The 22,854-nt window shown below is 40.4% G+C and overlaps 1 protein-coding gene across 1 annotated transcript in view; it reads left to right on the top strand.

Moving 5' to 3' along the window:
- Positions 1 to 20,488: 20,488 nt before the first annotated feature.
- Positions 20,489 to 22,854, top strand: part of LOC115167025 (TOX high mobility group box family member 3-like) — a 71,941-nt gene continuing 69,575 nt past the window's right edge. Inside the window, exon 1 of the mRNA XM_029721049.1 lies at positions 20,489 to 21,286. Coding sequence (XP_029576909.1) covers positions 21,185 to 21,286 — 102 coding nt within the window. The 5' untranslated portion in view covers positions 20,489 to 21,184. The remainder of the gene's footprint in view (positions 21,287 to 22,854) is intronic.

Genomic DNA, 22,854 nt, shown 5'->3' on the forward strand with positions numbered 1-22,854 from the left:
GGAATGTATTAATATGGAGTTCTTTGGTATTCAGAGAGGCAGTGGTAGGCTACGCTGACTGTGAGTGTGTGCTACTGTTAACCCGTCCTCGGGGCAGATTAGATGGTGGGTCGTCCTCCACCAAACCCTGCTGATGAGATGGGAGAATTGGCGCTATTTACAACAATACCACTGTCACACTCACTGCTACATAATGAAATTGTGTGTGTGTGTGTTTGTGGCAAAATACCCCTGTAACAGATGTGATGGTGACATCTTAGACATTTATCATCATTTATCAGTCTTTGATAATAGAAGGGGATCTTACAACCTATGATTAAACCACCCAGAAGATCATTATGTCGTGTAAGGTATAAAGACATGGTGTGTGTGGACAGGACTGATATATGAAATGTCAATCTTGTGGAGAGCACACACTAACAAGCCAATACTGGGAAAGGATACATGACAATATGTTCCATATCTCTCCTGTGAGGAGAATGCCCTGTGAATATTTTATTTCACTGACCGAAGATCTACATTTAAATTACACCAGAGAAGTAAGAAATCTCTACCAGTATGATGACAGATATAAGACATACACACAGCTCACTGTACACATTACCAGCACAATAACCATCAGTGGAGCTTTATAGGCTACTGTGTATTTACAAATATACAGTGTAATACAATTTTAGATACAGTATGTCCAGAATTTTCTCTTTACTTTATTGGCTAATTATCCTTAGAGACAGGCCAGCTCTGTTTGAAAAATGAATCAATGGATTGTTACAATGCGTGGCGATGATATCCCAGCAAATATAATTTTTCATTGGTCAATTAGGTCCTTTGCTTCTCGTTGTACAAATTTTGCTTCTTTACTGGAAACCTGGCTGCCACGCTTAGAGTAATATCAATATGAGTGGTCATAGATCATTTATAACGTGATACACTACAGCTGTGTTTTGCGTTTACAGAGAGAGAGAGAGAGAGAGAGAGAGAGATGGGGGAAGGGGAGAGAACACACCATTGAATGTCCCAAGCCATTAGAACAAGGGATATTTCTGGTTGACTGAGCAATTCATTCTCGACATGTCACATTGAATTTCTTCCATTATAAAACACTGCTGCCTTCTCCACTCTAAAGGCAGATTGCCTGCTCCTGTTTCACCCAGTAAAATATTGCCTCTCCCTCAAACAATATTTTTTTATCCTAGTTATGAGGAAATTCAGAACTTAAGATTGATCTGTCTGTGTTCATAATGTGGACTGATTATTTGAAATAGTCTCACATTATTTTATTAGATGGATAAATATTGAAAACCCTAATGTTATCATGCCATCATGCCATCATCCTTATGAACTACATGTATACCATCCTTGTATAAAAATATCAATTGTAAGCCTTACATTTGTTCACATTTTAAAAGAAATAAGCAATCCAAATCCATTTACAGTAAAGCCAGTCTGTGTACTGTCATTTTATGACATGGTTTCTGGTGTTGTACATCACACGCCTGTCCATTTTCTCTGTTATTGATGTGTTATTGGACATCAAAAAGAGAATCTATCTGTAACTGTCACCATGTATGGGGCTTTAGTGCTAAAGTCTGTTTTTCACTGAACCTGCCCCATGACACATGGAGTAAAGAGTAGGATTGAGTCTCTTCTATCTGTCGACCAGTGGTATCATATCCTCTCATCCTCAGCAACATCTTGTGGTTAGCTGTTAGCTCCACCACTTCACAGCATCTCTCTTTTAGGAGCCAGGCTTTATTCTGTGACTCAGACAGTTCTGACAGCCCTGCAATACAGATTGATGTTGCCCAGATCGAACCGGGAAGGAAAGAATGCCAATTATGTCCGCCTCAGAGAAACATGTGTCTGTGTGTGACGATACAAAGGCCTCCTCACTACATTGTTATCATTCTCAATAACCCAAACAGTGTTTGGGAGTAAATTGACTGTCTGCAGACATATTTCCCTCTATCGTCTTCTCCTCCTTTCTGTGTCTTCCACCTCTATTCTATAATGAATCCTTCTCTCTGTTGCTTTGGGTAACATGGAGTCTTTCTCTCTACAAGAAATTGAATCACAAATAAAAAAATGTATAGTTGTTGGACACGAGTTTGCAGATTGAATACTATTGATACACACGCAAGACATCCTTGTACGAGAATTGGGTTTATATACAGTAAACAAACATGTATGCTTAAACCTGACCATAAAATGAATGGTTGAATGGTTGTCTTTATCTACAATAAGCCAATACATAAACTAAGACAAACAAGAGAAGTTGTTAGTTCTGGATAAGTACAAGCCCTTTATCTGTGGGTAGCTGACAGCATACTGTATATGGGATTTATGATACATTACGTTCTAAACAGCTATTATTATTCCAAACCACAGATTCCATCAGTTAAGAGCACATTTTGGATAGTGTCCAAGTTGTAGTCTGAATATGCTCTCATCTCTGTTAGTCGTCATTAGAATAACAAAGGTCACATGAGATAGTTCTGCATGATATGTACACTATTCAAAGGACTATTCAGAAGCCTATAGCTGACTACTGAAAATATAATAAACCCTAAACATCAAATCCTGTACTTGTCCAAATAACACACTAACACACAATGGGAGGGGTGACTCTGAATGTATCTGACTGAGCCTCTGATCTTTCTGTGCTAATGGGAATGACAGTTGGGAGAAACAGAGACAGTAGCAGTAGGATCCTGGCTAAGATCCAGATCCATCCATCCACCCCTCTGGATTCATCCCAAATAGCACCCTATCCCCTAAATAATGCACTATTTTTGACGAGAGCCCTAAGGGTTCTGGTCAGAAGTAGTGCACTAAATAGAGAATAGAGTGCAATTTGGGACGCTAATCCTGTGTTTTTCCCCTGTCTAAACATGGCTGCCCTCCCTCTCTCCTGACCAAACCAGTTCTCACAGAGCTTAATATGACACTCCACTGGTGTCATGGCAACCCTAACGCCACACGGTAATTACTGCTATTGAAATCAAATATCTGTATTGGGAATCAGATTAGATTGGTTGTCATAGAAAAACATTACCAATTTGTTCTGACTTGTTAGTTATATTACCATACAAGATACAACCTTATCGGTTTGTGCCCTCAACAGTGTAGCTACTATTTACCTCAGCATGTTGCTTGTGTTTAGGAGCGATACACATAGAAATAGAATTACAGATGTAGGATTTTAATTTGATCACCCCGTTGCAGAACAACTTTCCTGCCATTTCAAACTTGATTTTCCCTTACGAGAAATTTATCAACCCCTACAAAAATGTCCATTAATTATAATCCACATAATAACTAATATTTCCTGTTGCTCCAGGATTATTTTGCTGCTGTAGCATACTGGCTCAAATTAGGATCCTACATCTGTACATAATTTGAATAGAATGACAGTCAGAATGACATTAGTCAAATAGAATGGCATGAGTCCAGAGGACAGGATTCTATTCCATTCTATCAGTAGGAATGACAGAATGTTGAGTTAAATGATAGCATGCCGGATTAGGATTGAAATGAACTACTTGCTACAAATCAAATATGTGTCACTCAAACAGGGACAAGTCTGGAGCTTTCTTCTCTGGCAGACTCATCGATTTCCGCAAATGACACATTTACATACAACAGAATATGAAGTCACATTTTGTTTTACACTTGTGTTGACATTTAATTCAAAAGACAACGGGCCAAGAGGCCAACTCCATTCTCAGGCTACTGTTTAATGTGTTTGAATGGCTATCGTAAAGACAAGCCATGATCTCATTGAGATAATGGGCAGAAAAGTGGATTCATAATTGGTTTGTAGTTTAATGTATTATGTTGTAAAAAATGTAGTTCAACGCCAACAGGAAAACATATCAAGATGAGACATTTATACAACCAAGTAGGCAGTGCTATTCTATTGCTCTTCTATCTATTGAAACAGTACAATTAAAGGGTCCCTTTCCAAGACCAGTGTCCATACCATATCACATATAATTTCCATGTGATCAAATTGCATTTCCTCAATGCTCAGGGACCAACACTACAGTAATAGTCAAGGCCATGGTAAAAGCACAAAATAAAAACACCATTCAACAGCTATCTCTACTGGACACCTATGGGTAAGATAAAGTCTTCATGTATTGTTTTAAATGAGTTTCAGATTAAGCCAGCCTACAGCCGCTAGACTCCTGTGAGCTTTTCCATCCAACGGGCAATATATAATATTCAACGTACAAGGCAGAGCAGCTAACAGCAAACAGCCCTCAAGCTGTGCAATAGTGAGGGGTGAGTAGTGTTCAACTGCAGTGTTGCATAAATATTGATGAGATTCCTGGCTACAAACCTATGATATAAACATCAGAATATGACCAGTGACAGCCATTAGAGAGCGGTCACACTGAATCAAACAGAATAGCCTGTCTTTGATGCCAGTTGTCAGCATTATCACTGCCATTAGTGGACACATAAGAAGAGAAAAGGATTTTCTAAATAGACTCTGACTCTGGCCTTAGATTTAAAAAATTGCAGCACCTTTCATGTGTGCTATGGAGATGAGAGGATTTAGCAGCCAGTGACCCTGGCAACTCTACACTCTTAGAAAAAAAGGGTTATTCGGCTGTCCCAATAGGATAACCTTTTTTGGTTCAAGGTAGAACTCTTTTGGGTTCCATTTGGAACCCTCTGCACCTTTTTGTATGTTAAAGTGATGCCAACACTGACTATTATTTTACCTTTATTTTACCAGGGAAGACATATTGAGACCTAGGTATTTTCAAATGTGCCCTGCACAATACAACACAAATATACACATTATACACAAAATATACACATACAGTACCAGTCAAAAGTTTGGACACACCTACTCACAAAAGGATTTTTCTTTATTTTTACTATTTTCTACATTGTAGAATGATAGTGAAGACATCAAAACTATGAAATAACACATATGGAATCATGTAGTAACCAAAAAAGTGTTAAACATATCAAAATATATTTTATATTTGAGATTCTTCAAAGTAGCCACTGTTTACTTAGATTACAGCTTTGCATACTGCTTTGCATACAGCTTCATGAGGTAGTCACCTGGAATGCATTCCAATTAACAGGTGTGCCTTGTTAAAAGTTAATTTGTGTAATTTCTTTCCTTAATGCTTTTGAGCCAATCAGTTGTGTTGCGACATGGTAGGGGTGGTATACAGAAGATAGCCCTATTTTGTAAAAGACCAAGTCCATATGGCAAGAACAGCTCAAATAAGCAAAGAAAAACGAGTCCATCCTTACTTAAAGACATGAAGGTCAGTCAATCCGGAAAATGTCAAGTGCAGTCGCAAAAACCATCATGCACTACGATGAAACTGGCTCTCATGGGGACCGTCAAACGAAAGGAAGACCCAGAGTTACCTCTGCTGCAGAGGATAAGAACATTAGAGTTACGTTAGAGTTACCGAAGTTGCAGCCCAAATAAATGCTTCACAGAGTTCAAGTAACAGACTCATTTCAACATCAAATGTTCAGAGGAGACTGCGTGAATCCGACCTTCATGGTCAAATTGCTGCAAAGAAACCACTCCCAAAAGAACACCAATACGAAGAAGAGACTTGCTTGGGCCAAGAAACACGAGCAATGGACATTAGACCGGTGGAAATCTGTCCTTTGGTCTGATGAGTCCAAATTTGAGATTTTTGTTTTTTGTGAGACTCAGAGTAGGTGAACGGAAGATCTCCGCATGTGTGGTTCCCATCGGGAAGCATGGAGGAGGAGGTGTGATAGTGTTGGGGTGCTTTGTTGATGACACTGTCAGTGATGTATTTAGAACTCAAGACACACTTAACCAGCATGGCTACCACAGCATTCTGCAGCGATACGCCATCACATCTGGTTTGCGCTTAGTGGGACTGAATGACCCAACACACTCCAGGCTGTGTAAGGGCTATTTGACCAAGAAGGAGAGTGATGGAGTGCTGCATCGGATGACCTGGCCTCCACAATCACCCGACCTCAACCCAACTGAGATGGTTTAGGATGAGTTGGACCGCAGAGTGAAGGAAAAGCAGCCAACAAGTGCTCAGCATATGTGGGAACTCCTTCAAGACTGTTGGAAAAGCATTCCAGGTGAAACTGGTTGAGAGATTGCCAAGGGTGTGCAAATTTGTCATCAAGGCAAAGGGTGGCTTCTTTGAAGAATCTAAAATCTAAAATATATTTTGATTTGTTTAACACTTTTTTGGTTTGATTGGCGGAGTCAGGGTTTAGACCTGAGCCAACTCCCCGTGCTTACCATGGGGAGCGTGTGACCGATCAGGCACCGTGTTATGCGGTGATGCGCACTGTATCTCCAGTGCGCATTCACAGCCCGGTGCGCTCGTTGCCGGCTCCCTGCATTTGCCGGGCTAGAGTGGGCATTCAGCCAGGACGGGTTGTGCCGGCTCAGCGCTCCTGGTCTCCAGTACGCCTCCTCGGTCCAGGATATCCTGTGCCGGCTCTACGCACTGTGTCGCCAGTGCGCCTTCACAGCCCAGTGCGGCCTGTGCCAGCGCCCCGCACTTGCCGGGCTAAAGTGAGCATCCAGCCAGGACGGGTTGTGCCAGCCCTACGCTCCAGACCTCCAGTGCGCCTCCATGGCCCAGTATATCCTGTGCCAGCTCCGCGCACCTGGTCTCCAGTGCGTCTCCCCAGCCCGGTACATCTTGTGCCTGCTCCATGCACCCGGTCTCCAGTGCATCTCTCCAGCCTGGTACGCCCTGTGCTGGCTTCACGCACCCGGTCTCCAGTGCGTCTCCCCAGTCTGGTACGCCCTGTGCCGGCTCCACGCACCAAGCCTCCAGTGATGATCCATGGCACAAAGCCTGCAGTGATGATCCATGGCCCGGAGCCTGCAGTGATGATCCATGGCCCGGAGCCTGCAGTGATGATCCATGGCACAAAGCCTCCTGTGATGATCCGTGGCCCGAAGCATCCAGTGACGATCCGTGGCACGAAGCCTGCAGTGACGATCCGTGGCATGAAGCCTCCAGCGACGATCCATGGCCCGGAGCCTCCAACGACAATCCATGGCCCGGAGCCTCCAGCGACGATCCATGGCCCGGAGCCTCCAGCGACGATCCATGGCCCGGAGCCTCCAGCGACGATCCATGGCTCGGAGCCTCCAAATTCTATGTTTTCTGTTTCTTTGTTTTTGAGCCGAATGTGGTTCCCAATCAGAGGCAGCTGTATATCGTTGTCTCTGATTGGGAATCATACTTAGGCAGACTGTTTTCCACCTGAGTTTGTTTGATCTTATTTTCTGTTTAGTGTCTGTGCCTTACAGAACTGTTCGCTTTCATTTTGTTGCTGTAGTTATTTTGTTTTAGTGTTTCTTGAATATACGAATCATGAACACTTACCACGCTGCGCCTTGGTCCACTTCTTCCACCAACTAGAGCCGTAACATGCATTTGCCTTGATTAGAGCAGGTATTCCCAAACTGGGGTACACACAATGCCGTCGAGGTTACGCCAAATAAAAATGTGATTTACATTTCTTTTTACATAAAAAAAGAAGCATTTCTTCACATTTTCAAACAGTACATTTATATTTTCCAACGGGGCTATATATTTTGGTGAGGTTTTTTCTCTCCTGAGTAACCTTGTTTCACTGCCAATTTGTTTTTTTTAACCATCTAGTGTTCAGCGAAATAACAACACAATGTCCAATCACATTAACCTTTACTCTCTCATGGGAAACCTTCACTATTGCACAGACATTTAGAAACCAAACATGACAATTTGAAAAATAAGCCACGGGAGTTTATTGAGCGAGAATAAAGACGACATTCAAGTAGTAAACCATGTATAAAAACAACAGATACCATTAATATGGAGGGGCTAGAAGCGTCTTAAACATATTTTTGGGCTATATTTGTTGCACCCGTGAGTGAGAGTGCTGTGCCAATTTAACTGATATGTGGTAGTAGTGCCCCATCAATTTAAATTATATAGGGGACAGATTGGAGTGGCATCAAGCCTTAAACCTTTAACGGTTGAGCATTTTGCCATGTCCTTGGTTTGTTTTGCACTGTAGTCGCTTTTTTCCATCATTGTATGATTTTTGTGTGCAAATGAACTCAAGCTTACGCACAATGTCAAATGTGATATAGCAAAGCACCTGAGTGAGCTGGGTGCACAATTACACAGGTACTTTCCCGAAATGGATGACACAAACAACTGGATTCATTATCCCTTTCATGCCCTGCCTCCAGTCCACTTACTGATATCTGAACAAGAGAGCCTCATCGAAATTGCAACAAGCGGTTCTATGAAAATCGGGCTGTTAAGACACTGATGCCCTTTGCAACCATGTACCTATGTGAGAGTGGATTCTTGGCCCTCACTAGCATTGGAACTAAATACAGGCACAGACTGTGTGTGGGAAATGATTTAAGACTGAGACTCTCTCCAATACAACCCAACATTGCAGAGTTATGTGCATCTTTTCAAGCATACCCTTCTCATTAACCTGTGGTGAGTTATTCACAATTTTTGAACAAATAAGGTTTTATATGTAAGACGGCTAAATAAAGAGCAAAATTATTGATTATTGTGATGTTATTATTTGTGCTCTGGTCCTATAAGAGCTTTTTGTCACTTCCCACGAAGTCACGTGTGCTCCTTCTCTGGCAACTAGGTCACCAAGCTGCTCAGACTCACCTGGACTCCATCACTTCCCTGATTACCTTCTCTAAATATGTCACTCCCTTTGGTTCCTCCCCTAGGCGTTATTGTTTCTGTTTCAGTTTTATGTCTGTGCATTGTTTGTGTCTCTTGTTTGTATTATGCTGCATTTATTTATTAAAGCACTCACTCCCTGTACTTGCTTCCCGACTCTCAGTGCACATCGTTACATTGTGACAAAAACTCACACTCATTCTTATGTTTAATAAATGTATTGTATAGTGTGTGTGCGGCAGGCTTACAATGATGGCAAAAAACAACATTTGACAGTGCGCTGACCCTGGTGCTAGAGGGGGTACGCAGCTGGAGGTTGAATGTTTGAAAGGGTATGGGACTATAAAAAGTTTGGGAACCACTGGATTAAGCAATGTCATTTACAAAATAGCCTCCAACACTCTACTCAGCAAACTGGATGCAGTCTATCACAGTGCCATCCGTTTTGTCACCAAACCCCATATACCACCCACCACTGCAACATGTATGCTCTAATCAGCTGGCCCTCGCTACATATTCGTAGCCTTTCTGCCTATTTGCACACCAGTATTTCTACTTGCACATCATCATCTGCACATCTATCACAACAGTGTTAATTTGCTAAATTGTAATTACTTGCTACTATGGCCTATTTATTGCCTTACCTCCTCATGCCATTTGCATACACTGTATATAGACTTCATTTTTTTCTATTGTGTTATTGACTGTACGCTTGTTTATTCCATGTTGTAACTCTGTGTTGTTGTTTGTGTCGCACTGCTTTGCTTAATCTTGGCCAGGTCGGAGAACTTGTTCTCAACTAGCCTACCTGGTTAAATAAAGGTGTAATAAAAAATAAAATAGAGGGACAATATAGTGCTGAGTACCAGGCAGTTAGCAAGTTTGGTAGGCTACTAATGGCCATCAGCAGCTTCAGAGCTTGGAGAAGCCTAGTTACCACGACTAAATGGTCACGTGGAATTTGACTGTGGTCATGACTCGTGACCGCCGGTGTGGTGGTAATATTGTCACCGTAACAGCCCTAGAAGGGCCTTGTCATTCTATTAGCACTGTTGTACAAACTGAACAAGAACATGTTGCCATGAAAGTCACTAACAGAATTCATTGCTTACCATTATGGCAGAAAGAATGCGTTCACATGACATACTTGAATTATAGACAACAATAGGATCACTGTAGATGGGTATTTATGCAGGAGGGTGACAGCAAGCCTGTAAACATGCTAATTTGCTTAGTTAACGATGAGATGAAGAGAATACATTTTCATTCAGAGCACTGATGGGGAACAGACTACACAAAGACGTGACAAAGCAAATTGTGGCAGAATAATTGATTTAATTTACCAAAATGGCAACCCCAAACTATCCATCAAAAGAGGATGTGGGTAGAAATCTTATTATGCTGCAGCATTTGGAAAACAAGCTCTTTGGGAGATAGCTATTTCTTATTTTACCTCAAGCCAATCTTTCGTTTCTTGCATTTGTCAATGTTGTGGGTAGATCAGATTGTATACAAAGAAGTGCAGGTGTTACCCTTATATAAAAATACCATGTAAAAGAGTCAGATAATAGGATTCTTTGCCTTTAGTATCATGCTGACATTAATATGAAGCCCTTGTGGAGGGATCTCACAATTATATGTTTTACACACAAATTGCTGAAAGCCTTGTGAAATATGAAATTATTATAAAAACACTGAAGCATATAATGTAATTACTTCCCTGAGTTTTTACAGAATGTCAATCAGGATCATATCTCTGCATCATTTAATGGGATATTGAAATATCCTCTTCCAGCATGAGGCACTGGAGGCTGCTTTACTAATTAGTATGAATGACGAGCGCTAAGATGACTAATGCTGCTGAGGACAGGTTTTAATTGAGAATAATATAATGAAGTATCCTGTAGATTTGTCAGAGTTCTCTAGATGACTTTTCATTGGTCTACTTGGGGGTTATGAGAGGGGTAGCTAGTGTTATTTAGGTCCTGTATACAGTAATAACTATATAATAACATAATATTAACAGTAACAGTAGTAACTGTGTAACATGTTACTTATAAACAATATTTTTGTCTTTGTTTAAAAGGGCAGGGGAAATCAATTTGTAGAGGTTGCAATAGCCTCTTTGGACTAGGGGGCAGTATTTTCACGTCCGGATGAAAAGCGTGCCCAAAGTAAACTGCCTGCTACTCAGGCCCAGAAGCAAGGATATGCATATTATTAGAAAACACTCTAAAGTTTCTAAAACTGTTTGAATAATGTCTGTGAGTATAACAGAACTTATTTGGCAGGCGAAACCCCGAGCACAATCCATCCAGGGCAAAAAAAAATTGAGCTCAATGTGTTTTCCATTACTTTTCTATGGTAAGCCCTTTTTAATAGAAATTTGCTTGCAGTTCCTATGGCTTCCACTAGATGTCAACAGTCTTTAGAAATTGGTTGATGTTTTTCTTTTGAGAAATGAAGAAGTATTCCTTTCCTTTCCCTGTGTCACTCAGATGGACTCAAGTATTTTGTTGCGCACGACCTGGAACGCGCTTCACTTTGTTTTCGTCCGGTATTGAGCACAGTATATCCCGTCTTAAATTTGATCGATTATTTACGTTTTAGGATACCTAAGTTTGGATTAGGAATGTTGTTTGAAATGTTTGGACCAAGTTTACAGGTAACTTATTAAATACTTTGAAGTCATGTTGGGCGAGTTGGAACCGGTGTATTTCTGAATCAAACGCGCCAATAAATGGACATTTTGGGGATATAAAGAAGGAATTTATCACACAAAAGGACCATTTGTGATGTTTCTGGGACATTTTGGAGTGCCAACAGAAGAAGATCTTCAAAGGTAAGGCATGAATTATATCATTATTTCTGACTTTTGTGTCGCACCTGGCTGGTTGAAATATGATTTGTATGTGTTTGTATGCGGGGTGCTGTCCTCAGATAATCGCATGGTTTGCTTTCGCTGTAAAGCCTTTTGGAAATCTGACACAGTGGCTGGATTAACAAGAAGTTAAGCTTTATTTTAATGTATTACACTTGGGATTTCTTGAACGTTAAATATTTATAGTAATTTAATTTGAATTTGGCGCTCTGCAATTTCACCGGATGTTGTCAAATCGATCCCACTAAAGGGATTTGATCCCTATTAATTTACTGTATGTGTGACTCGAATAGGGGATGGCTTACTTTGAATGATTAAACTGTCTCTGAAAATAAATACAATGCTGGCCACTTAGGAGGGAACTCAAGTCATGCATATTAATTAGGGTGCTAGTATGCACTGTATTTTGGGATGGGGTGGGGCTGAGTGGAATGGGGTTTCAGCACCTTAGTATATAACATCATTCAATGAAAATTGAATAGGTTTCTGGTAAACATCATTTTTACATTTACGTCATTTAGCAGACGCTCTTATCCAGAGCGACTTACAAATTGATCATCATTGAAAAGCTACACATTCTAGAGACAGATTCATCTCCCATTTCATGTTCATGTTTGAACATTTCAACAACAGTCAATGAAAATAACTGTTTCAGTAACAAATAGTTCCTAGAAACTATCCTTTGAGGCATTAATGGTATTACATATGTTCAAATGCAAATGTAGGTGCAGCGGATATGATTCAGCATTGAAAGAAATGTTTCACAAACATGCCCTGTAACATTACCGCATAGGCCTATCACCTTAGAGGAAGGGGATGGTTCAGTTTGGCTTTAATCTTTAATCTTCTCATCATTACCGAGTAGTGTAATAGAGGCAATGATCCCCAAGAGCATAGCATGAAACGCAAGCACAGCACAGCACATCTAAATCTATCTCCTGCAGGATGAACGATGCTGGCTGTAAGATATACTCAGGCCAAATGGTACCCTATTCCCTATATTGTGCAGTATTTTTGACCAGGGCCCATAGGGCTCTGGTCAAAAGTAGTGCAGTATATAGAGGATGAGGTGCCATATGGGACGTCGTGTACCAGTCAGAACCAAGTCCTCCGGTTGCATTTAAAACAGACAATCAGCTCAGGAGACATTCAGGTTGGACTGGAAATATTACAGCCGTATGATAGGCAATGAGCTCATGTCAGACTGCATCATGACAAATCTGAAACCTTTTAAGGATCCGCCCATTTTTTTCAATTTTCGCCTAAAATGACATACCCACATCTAACTGCCTGTAGCTCAGGCCCTGAAGCAAGGATATGCATATTCTTGGTACCATTTGAAAGGAAACACTTTGAAGTTTGTGGAAATGTGAACGGAATATAGGAGAATATAACACAATAGATCTGGTAAAAGATAATACAAAGAAAAACCAACCGTTCTTTTGTATCATCATCTTTTAAATGCAAGAGAAAGAACATAATGTATTATTGCAACGCAAGGGGAAACCCTACTTCAAGTCTCAGAGCGAGTGACGTCACTGATTGAAATGCTATTAGCGCGCACCACCGCTAACTAACTAGCCATTTCACATCGGTTACACATTTATGTTCAACATTTTGTATCAAGACTGCCCAAATGTGCCTAATTTGTTTATTAATTACTTTTCATGTTCAAAATTGTGCACTCTCCTCAAACAATAACATGGTATTCTTTCACTGTAATATCTACTGTAAATTGGACAGTGCAGTTAGATTAACACAAATTTAAGCTTTCTGCCAATATCAGATATGTCTATGTCCTGGGAAATGTTCTTGTTACTCACAACCTCATACTAATCGCATTAGCCTAGGTTAGCTCAACCGTCCCGTGGATGGGACACCGATCCTTTAAACACACAGTCCTTTTTTTAGAACACTGTAGCTGCAGAGCAATTCTGATATGATCTGATTGGTCAAATGACTGTAAATCATGGCACAGTATCTTTTTCTGTGGTGGAGGTATTCAAAAGGAGGTAGGGATTAGAAAGATGCTTAATAATGACTTAATGACTGTCCACAGCTCAGGAGGCTGTCTCTTTCTCTCTGTGGGGTTTGGGTCTGAATTATCCACTTCATGTTTACTCCTCAGTGGCTAGCTGCAGGCCACTATTTATCTCCTAGGAGTGTGTGTCAGGGAGGTGTATATGTGTGTGAACTGACTGAGTGATCACCAACAGTGCACAGTAATAGAAAACTGTCATTTATATGTTAATTTGGGGTATTATTAACAATAAAATACAGTGAAACGGTGAACTGCAGCATTCTGTAAAGAATTGCTGTATTTCAAATGGTACTGTAATTCAATCCCACAGAATACAGTACCATACTGTATTATTGGAGCAGCAAAAACCTTTGACCAGTAGTGGGTGCATGGTATTGTTGTTTCTGGGTCATTAACATATTTTTTGGCTAAATTTGTTGCACCCGTGAGTGAGAGTGCTGTACCAATTTAAGTGATATGTGGTAGTAGTGCCCCATCAATTTAAATTGTATAGGGGACAGATTGGAGTGGCAGCAAGTGTTAAACCTTTAATGGTTGAACATTTTGCCATGTCCATGTTTATTTTTTGCACTGTAGTTGCTGCCAAGTGGAAGCTTTTGTTCAGGCCTCTAGAAGTGCAAGTGATATAAAACACCAAATATCTATTGATATGCTGTGTTACACATTACCTAGCAGCCAACCTGCTTGCACCATTCCCATATAATTAAAGTAAAAAACTGAAATACAAATCTCCTCTCAATGAATTTCATTTATTCATCCATTCATTAATTACAATTACAGTAAAATGAAGTCCCTTCTACGGTATTACCAGACACTACTTGTTGTGATACTACCGAGATTACAGTAGGTGTCCTACAATATAAAATACACAAACTAACTTACCATTAGCTGCCTGTAACGTACAGTAAAATTCACGGCAACCCCTTTACAGTGTGTACAGTCACCTTATGCATGTCTTACAGAAGCACTGCTAGCTCATGGGCAGCCATTGTCCTCTCCCATGACAGACTCTCCTGAACATTTAGTGTTCTCTTTCTGTAAGTTAGCTCATTGTCCTGGTGTGGTGCTTCTTAACCAAGCATGTCCATTCTATGTTACACAGCATGTACAGTTGAAGTCTGAAGTTTACATACACTTAGGTTGGAGTCATTAAAACTAGTTTTTCAACCACTCCACACATTTCTTGTTAACAAACTATGGTTTTGGCAAGTCGGTTAGGACATCTACTTTGTGCATGACACAAGTAATTTTTCCAACAATTGTTTACAGACAGATTATTTCACTTAGAATTCACTGTATCATAATTCCAGTGGGTCAGAAGTTTAAATACACTAAGTTGACTGTGCCTTTAAACATCTTGGAAAATTTCAGAAAATGATGTCATGACTTTAGAAGCTTCTGATAGGCTAATTGACATAATTTGAGTGAATTGGAGGTGTACCTGTGGATGTATTTCAAGGCCTACCTTCAAACTCAGTGCCTCTTTGCTTGACATCATGGGAAAATCAAAATAAATCAGTCAAGACCTCAGAAAAAATGGTAGACCTCCACAAGTCTTGTTCATCCTTGGGAGCAATTTCCAAACGCCTGAAGGTACCACGTTCATCTGTACAAACAACAGTATGCAAGTATAAACACCATGGGACCACGCAGCCTTCATACAGCTCAGGAAGGATACTCGTTCTGTCTCCTAGAGATGAACGTACTTTGGTGCGAAATGTGCATATCAATCCCAGAACAACAGCAAAGGACCTTGTGAAGATGCTGGAGGAAACAGGTACAAAAGTATCTATATCCACAGTAAAACGAGTCCTATATCGACATAACCTGAAAGGCCGCTCAGCAAGGAAGAAGCCACTGCTCCAAAACCGCCATAAAAAAGCCAGACTACGGTTTGCAAGTGCACATGGGGACAAAGATCATACTTTTTGGAGAAATGTCCTCTGGCCCGATGAAACAAAAATAGAACTGTTTGGCTATAATGACCGTCGTTATGTTTGGAGGATAAAGGGAGAGGATAGTATTCCGAAGAACACCATCCCAACCGTGAATCACGGGGGTGGCAGCATCATGTTGTGGGGATGCTTTGCTGCAAGATGGACTGGTGCACTTCACAACATAGATGGCATCATGAGGGATGAAAATGATCTGGATATATTGAAGCAAGATCTCAAGACATCAGTCAGGAAGTTGAAGCTTGGTCGTAAATGGGTCTTCCAAATGAACAATGACACCAAGCATACTTCCAAAGTAGTGGCAAAATGGCTTAATAAGGACAACAAAGTCAAGGTATTGGAGTGGCCATCACAAAGCCCTGACCTCAATCCTATAGAACATTTGTGGGCAGAACTGAAAAAGCGTGTGCGCGCAAGGAGGCCTACAAACCTGACCCAGTTACACCAGCTCTGTCAGGAGGAATGGGCCAAAATTCATCCAATTTATTGTGGGAAGCTTGTGAAAGGCTACCTGAAACGTTTGACCCAAGTTAAACAATTTAAAGGCAATGCTACCAAATACTAATTGAGTATGTAAACTTCTGACCCATGGGAATGTGATGAAAGAAATAAAAGCTGAAATAAATCATTCTCTCTACTATTATTCTGACATTTAACATTCTTAAAATAAAGTGGTTATCCTAACTGACGTAAGACAGGGTTTTTTTACTAGGATTAAATGTCAGGGATTGTGAAAACTGAGTTTAAATGTATTGGGCTAAGTTGTATGTAAACTTCTGACTTCAACTGTACATTAAGATCCTATAGTTCAACTGAATGTGCACTGAGTATACAAACATTCAGAACAATTTGCTCTTTCCATGTCCTAGACTGACCAGGTGAATCCAGGGTGAAAGCTATGATCCCTTATTGATGTCACTTGTTAAATCCACTTCAGTCAGTGTAGATGAAGGGAAGGAGACAGGTTAAATAATATTTTTTAAGTCTTAAGAAAATGTACCGCCACCATTAAGCCTTAAAAAATATTATTTAACCTGTCTCCTTCCCTTCATCTACACTGATTGAAGTGGATTTAACAAGGGGTATGGTAGTAGGTGCTAGTTTGTATCAAGAACTGCAACGCTGTTGGTCCACCACCCAAAGGACATCCAGCCAACTTGAAACAACTGTGGGAAGCATTGGAGTCAACATGGGCCAGCATCCCTGTGGAACACTTGTGACACCTTGTAGAGTCCAAATTATGAGGAAATCAGTCAATTGAAATAAATTAATTAGGCCTTCATCTTTAATCGATGAAATGCAATTGTGTTCATTGTCCATAGCTTATGCCTGCCCATACCATAACCCCACCGCCACCATGAGGCACTCTGTTCACAACGTTGACATCAGCAAACCACTTGCCCACACAACGCCATACATGTGGCCTTTTATTTCAGCTCAGGAAACATGGGACCAACACTTTACATGTTGCGTTTATATTTTTGTTCAGTATACAAAGAGAAATCAAATGGATGAACGCTATGGTGCACATGCACAAAACAACCATTGGCTGGATAGATAGAGGGTTAATTAACCAATGGCCCGACAGAACAACCACAAAGCTCAGGAAGCTTCCAGGAAATAGTGTTACAGTAGGTTGTGGATTTAGTAGAATAGTATAGAATAGTATACATTTGTACATTGTTATTGTGTACATGGTGCCCTTCAGTAAGGATAAAAGCTTCTGCAATGAAATCTACATTTGCTGTACATGTAACAGTATTATGTTTTATGTTTTGATAAAATCATCTATTCTCGTCTTAGCAGATGTAGCTTGATAATAAATGTTCTACACATCACATTTGGTCAGGTGTTAGGGTTGCATATCTTATGTCCAACGCATGTCAGTAATTCACGTAAGTTCTCCACTTTCCTCGAATAGATTCACATTCTAACACGTATGCTGATGCAGCTGTATCCATCATGCACAATATGTTCTCAATGGGTGAATGAGATGGTAATCATAACAGCTCTGGGTATGAAATGTACCTGAGCTGTTTTTAATTTGAGATGGGAAATAATGAGCATTTGATTTCACTGATGTAACACAGTGTAACGCCCTGGCCATAGAGAGGGGTTTTTTGTTCTTTATTTTGGTTAGGCCAGGGTGTTACATTGGGTGGGCGTTCTATGCTCTTTTTCTATGTTGGTTTGTTTTGTTGATATTGGCCGTGTGGCTTCCAATCAGGCACAGCTGTAGAGTATTGTTGCTGATTGGGAGTCACACATAAGTGCCTGTTTTTCCGTTGGGGTTTTGTGGGTAATTGTTTCTGTTAGTGTTTTGCACCTGACAGGACTGTTTGTCTGTCGGTTTTCTTACTTTTGTATAGTGTTCTTTCGTCTATTAAATATTCAATGATGAACACTAACTCCGCTGCACCTTGGTCTACTCTCTCTCACGACAGCCGTTACACACAGGATGAAAAAAAAAGCAAGAGAATTCAGTTACAAATTTCCAACAGCAGTTATTTGTTCAGGTTGCCGCACAATGGAATCCCATACTTAATATGAGGAGGATCATAAATAAAGATTATTAGGTTAATTAATTATTTTGCATTTATTACTCTTTTGTACCTCCACATAATTACTCAGCACTGATTTAATTGAATTTGAATGAGAGCCAGCGGAAGATAATTTGTTTTCAGGTTACCAAATGGTTCCAATGTTGCCTGAGAGAGCTGAGAGAGGGAGAAATGACACATGATTGCATCCCAATTGGCACACTATTCCCACCCCTGGTCAAAAGTAGTGCACTTTAAAGGGAATAGGGTGCCATTTGGGACATATCCATGGTAGCAAGGCATAATTCATCAGGCTGGGACACTGACACCCAACCAACAATACGGAAATTAATTCAGCTCCGCAGCTGCATGGGCGAACAACATTAAACACAGAAATAAATAACAACACCAACCCAAAGACCTGCCGGAGCCAGAGCACAGCCATGCCGTGCTTTATTCAAAACCAAAACATATCTAATAACCATGAGCTATTGAATTAGAAATGTAGTGTGGCAGGCGGTGGCACTCTTATCTGATAAATTATGTGGGAGATTGTGTGGGTTTTTATGTATGTGTGTGTGTGTGTGTGTGTGATAGTGAAAGAAATCTGATTGAGTGTATATATGTGGGTGTATCTGTATGTGTGCATGCATAATGCTTTTTTAGGCATGTTTGCAGTTTAATCATCCAGGAACATAACATAAAAACATCCGCCTTGGGTCAACGTATCCATAATTGCAAAGTATATTTTCTTGGCGAAGCTACATTGATTTTTGTACATTTTGTTAACCATCTCAAAGCAAGCGTTGGATCGTTGGACAGCGCTCAAAACAAGGATTATCTTCTAGCATGGGCATACAGTGATGTACAGTATTTCTTTGATTCAGTCTTCAATAACACATGCTGAACACCTCCCACATTCAGAATATCTTATAAAATGAAAACATACACCAAACCTTCACCCACTTGGGACCACAAAGGAACCTTAGATCTGAGATGTTCAATAACGCAAGCTCTCCATTTCTCTAACACGTATGGCAGCACTCCATGTTTAGGTATATGTGTAGGTATGTGTTTACATACAAGAAGAATACTTTGTCCTTAGATGTTTATGTGTGTGTGTGTGTGTGTGTGTGTGTGTGTGTGAGTGAGTGTGTGAGTGAGTGAGTGAGTGAGTGAGTGAGTGAGTGAGTGAGTGAGTGAGGGACAGAAAGGTAATAGAAAACCCTTTGTCCGGGGTCTCTTTGTGGTTGCTAATAAGTGATGCCCCTCATTTTCATCTCTCCACTGGTCAGTATGTATGCAGCAGGCCTACTATCCTGAAGAGATAGATGTGCAGGCAGGTGGTTGAAGTATCTAATAGGCCATGTCTCTACATGGGGCCATATATGTTTGACTCGGCCTGACAAGGAATCAATACATAAGCGGCCGAGCACACATAAAGTACATCTCCTCCAATCCCTGTAATGGGAGATTCTGACTGTTAGTTCAATCTTTTCAGAGGAGAAAATAAACAAGTAAGGCTACACATCATTGAGACATTATGATTATTGTAAATAGACTGTTTGTATTCATTCTACTGTCCCATGTAGAATGAATACATTCTACTTCCCTGTAGCTCAGTTGGTAGAGCATGGTGTTTGCAACGCCAGGGTTGTGGGTTTGATTCCCACGGGGGGCCAGCACAGAAAAAGAATGTATGAAATGTATGCATTCACTACTGTAAGTTGCTCTGGATAAGAGCGTCTGCTAAATTACTAAAATGTAAATGTGGTCATATTAGGGAGGGGGCCAACAAGCGGATTCAGGCTATAACTGTCCCTAAGATTGGATTGGCTTTCAAAACCCATGTTTGTTTGTTTTGAAGAGATTTTCATTAAGAACAATGTTTGATTTAGTTAAGCACATAGAAACAATTATGGTAATACGGTTTATAAGGTTAATAAGGTTTTTGGGGCAGCAGGTAGCCCAATGGTTAGAGCATTGGGCCAGTAACTGAAAGGTTGCTGGATTGAATCCCTGAGCTGACAAGGTAAAAATCTGTCGTTCTGTTCAGGGGTAGGATGTCATTGTAAATAAGAACTTATTCTTAACTGACTTGCCTGGTTAAACAAAATACATGAAAAAAATATGACCAGTATATTATAAACAATTCTCAATTCGAGCAACTGCTGTAAAAACGTGTATATTCCTGATTAAGTATTTTTATATAAAATCTGTTAATCAAAGTATCCCCAGAGACTGAAAGCAGTGTAAAATGTAACTATCTTGTGTTTTCATTGAAGCAGATGCTGGTTAAATGGGAGTGGCGTGCTGTGTTCTGGGAGTAGCCCGGGTTGTTCACACATTGTTCATCAACAGAGCCAAAGATTGAACCAAGCATCTATCTAGTGTTGTATAGCAAATATACTAATTCCACATTATTGGTTCACCACAAATGTATAATTTTTTGTCCCGAAACCCCACTCTCCACTGGTGGAACACTGTAGCAGAATTTCAGGGAATACAATATCCTCATTGCTTTATGCTACCTTCGCCAACTACTGTGCAAACTTGAGGAAAAACAACTTTTTTGGGGAAAAGAGCGCTTTTTACGTGGATAGTCAATCTCCTGCGAGCCGGACGTCTTATTATACACATATTATAACGTTAGATCTGTTTTCAATTTTGTTTCGCAAGCTGAATAGGGGAAAGACGATTGTGCAGTCTGTCCCTGCCGGTCGCGTGGCTTCTTTGTGTACAGCAGCTGCCTCTAAATGCATGGGCAAACACCACGGCTTGGCGCAGATATCATAAACCTTGAGGACGAGCTTGGACATAGCTCAACCGTTATTTTGGTTTCAAAACTATGAAAAGCTTCTTCAACAAGTAGAAGAGGAATAACAAAACGTCGTATTTTACCCCTTACCCCTTCTTATCCGCTTTCTATTTCTTTGATTTACGGTCCTGATTAAGCTTGCCCGCCTCGCCGCCTTTCTCTCACTCTGTGCGCGTGGATTGTAAAAAGGTAGAAACAAATTGAGCTCTGTTCACAGTACAGCTGCGCTGTTGCCTGATACATCATGGATGTACGGTTTTATCCGATTGCCGGAGGAAATCCTATTCCAGGAGACCCACCAAACCTGGATTTTTCCCACTGTTTGGGCTACTACAACTATAATAAGGTGAGCAATTGCGTTCTACATTGTTTTGCGTACTTCTATCTTGTTTCTGCACACTGTATTCAAACCCCATTCCTCTGGAGTCCGGACAGACTAATATAATGACAAATGGTGTTGTACACGATTGGGAATGTTTTCTTTGATAATTAATTAGGCTACTCCATAATCTAATCCTATTCTGCATTGGCATTACAAAGCTTTTATAAAATTGACAGAATAACAAGAGGTAGTTTTGCCAGTGCATTACACACTTTTATCAATTAGGCAAGTTACCATCTTCCTTTGGTGCTGGAGTTCTGCATGCCATAATGTTTACGCGTTGAAATGCTTTCTCATATAGCACATCTCTCTGTTGGACGAAGTTTTGGTATCCTGTCTCTTGCAGAGTAAGCTATGCATGCCAGGTGGCAGTGACACTGCTACTTTACAATGAGTGATCAACTTGATTACATGTGTGACAGAGCCTTTAAAAAGTGACTTGATCCATAATCATTTAATAATTTAATGAGTGTTTATAATTTCTAATTCCATCATCATCAATCAACATGCAGTTAATATGTTTTAGATTCACTGAAGGCACATGATAAAGTGATGTCACTACCTATAGAGCTGGTCATATTTCAGGGCAATTCATGAATTGTGAAAGACATTAATTATCCTTGAAGTGAGAGCAGGTTGTTTGTATTGATATCTGATGTCTGATTCAACTGCTGTTGTTTCAGATCGTGATCCCTTCTTTTGCTCACAGATAATATGTCCCTGTTTACTGATGTGTTGCAGTGTTTTGAAAAAATGTCATACTGTACCTAGTAGGGGTATCCTATGTGAGATATCCTTACACAAACAGTCCCAGACCGACAGGTGGTTTGGTACACAACCAGCAGCAGATATTTGGTATTTTTGTATCACAAGCACAAAGGAGTATTTGTTTTGAAAAGGATAATGGCTCTATTTGACAACACCTTCAGGATGTGAAAGCATGGTAAGCTGCCAAAAGAGAGAGACTGTCCATATCAAATGAGTTTCCAGACTTTTCCCCAGAACATCCTCTAAAACTGTTCTGAGAACCAGTAGAAAACATACTATAATCCTGTTCTGAGAACATTCTGAGACCAGAGCAGTGTTTGCGTCTGCTTGGCCAAATAGCCCAGGCTTGTTAAAGCTCCTAAGTGCAACCACATTTGTTTGACTGTCCTATAATATATAAAGCGTGGTTTTGTGTTTGCTTGAAAACTCCCCGGGCCAAAGTTTGAGAAAGGAAATAGTCTTTCTGTCAGGGATAGGCCAAAATGCAATTGTAGTCTGAGAGAGAGAGAGGAAATGAAGCACTCCCTCTGCAACATGTCTCATCACAAACCACATATCACATGCCAATTCAGAAGCCTCTGCATACTGAGTGGAAGGGAGATTTGCATGTGTTTGCATAATGCAAGACACATCATCCCCAAATTGATTCGACCAAACACATTGAGAGGAAACATTAGTCATCCAGATGATGTGTCATGTTTTCAAGTTGTATAGACTCAAATTAACTTGGGTTGATAACAGAGTTATTTATTATAGCTTTCATG

The sequence above is a fragment of the Salmo trutta genome, chromosome 29, assembly GCF_901001165.1.
Source record: "Salmo trutta chromosome 29, fSalTru1.1, whole genome shotgun sequence".
Classification (NCBI taxonomy): Eukaryota; Metazoa; Chordata; class Actinopteri; order Salmoniformes; family Salmonidae; genus Salmo; species Salmo trutta.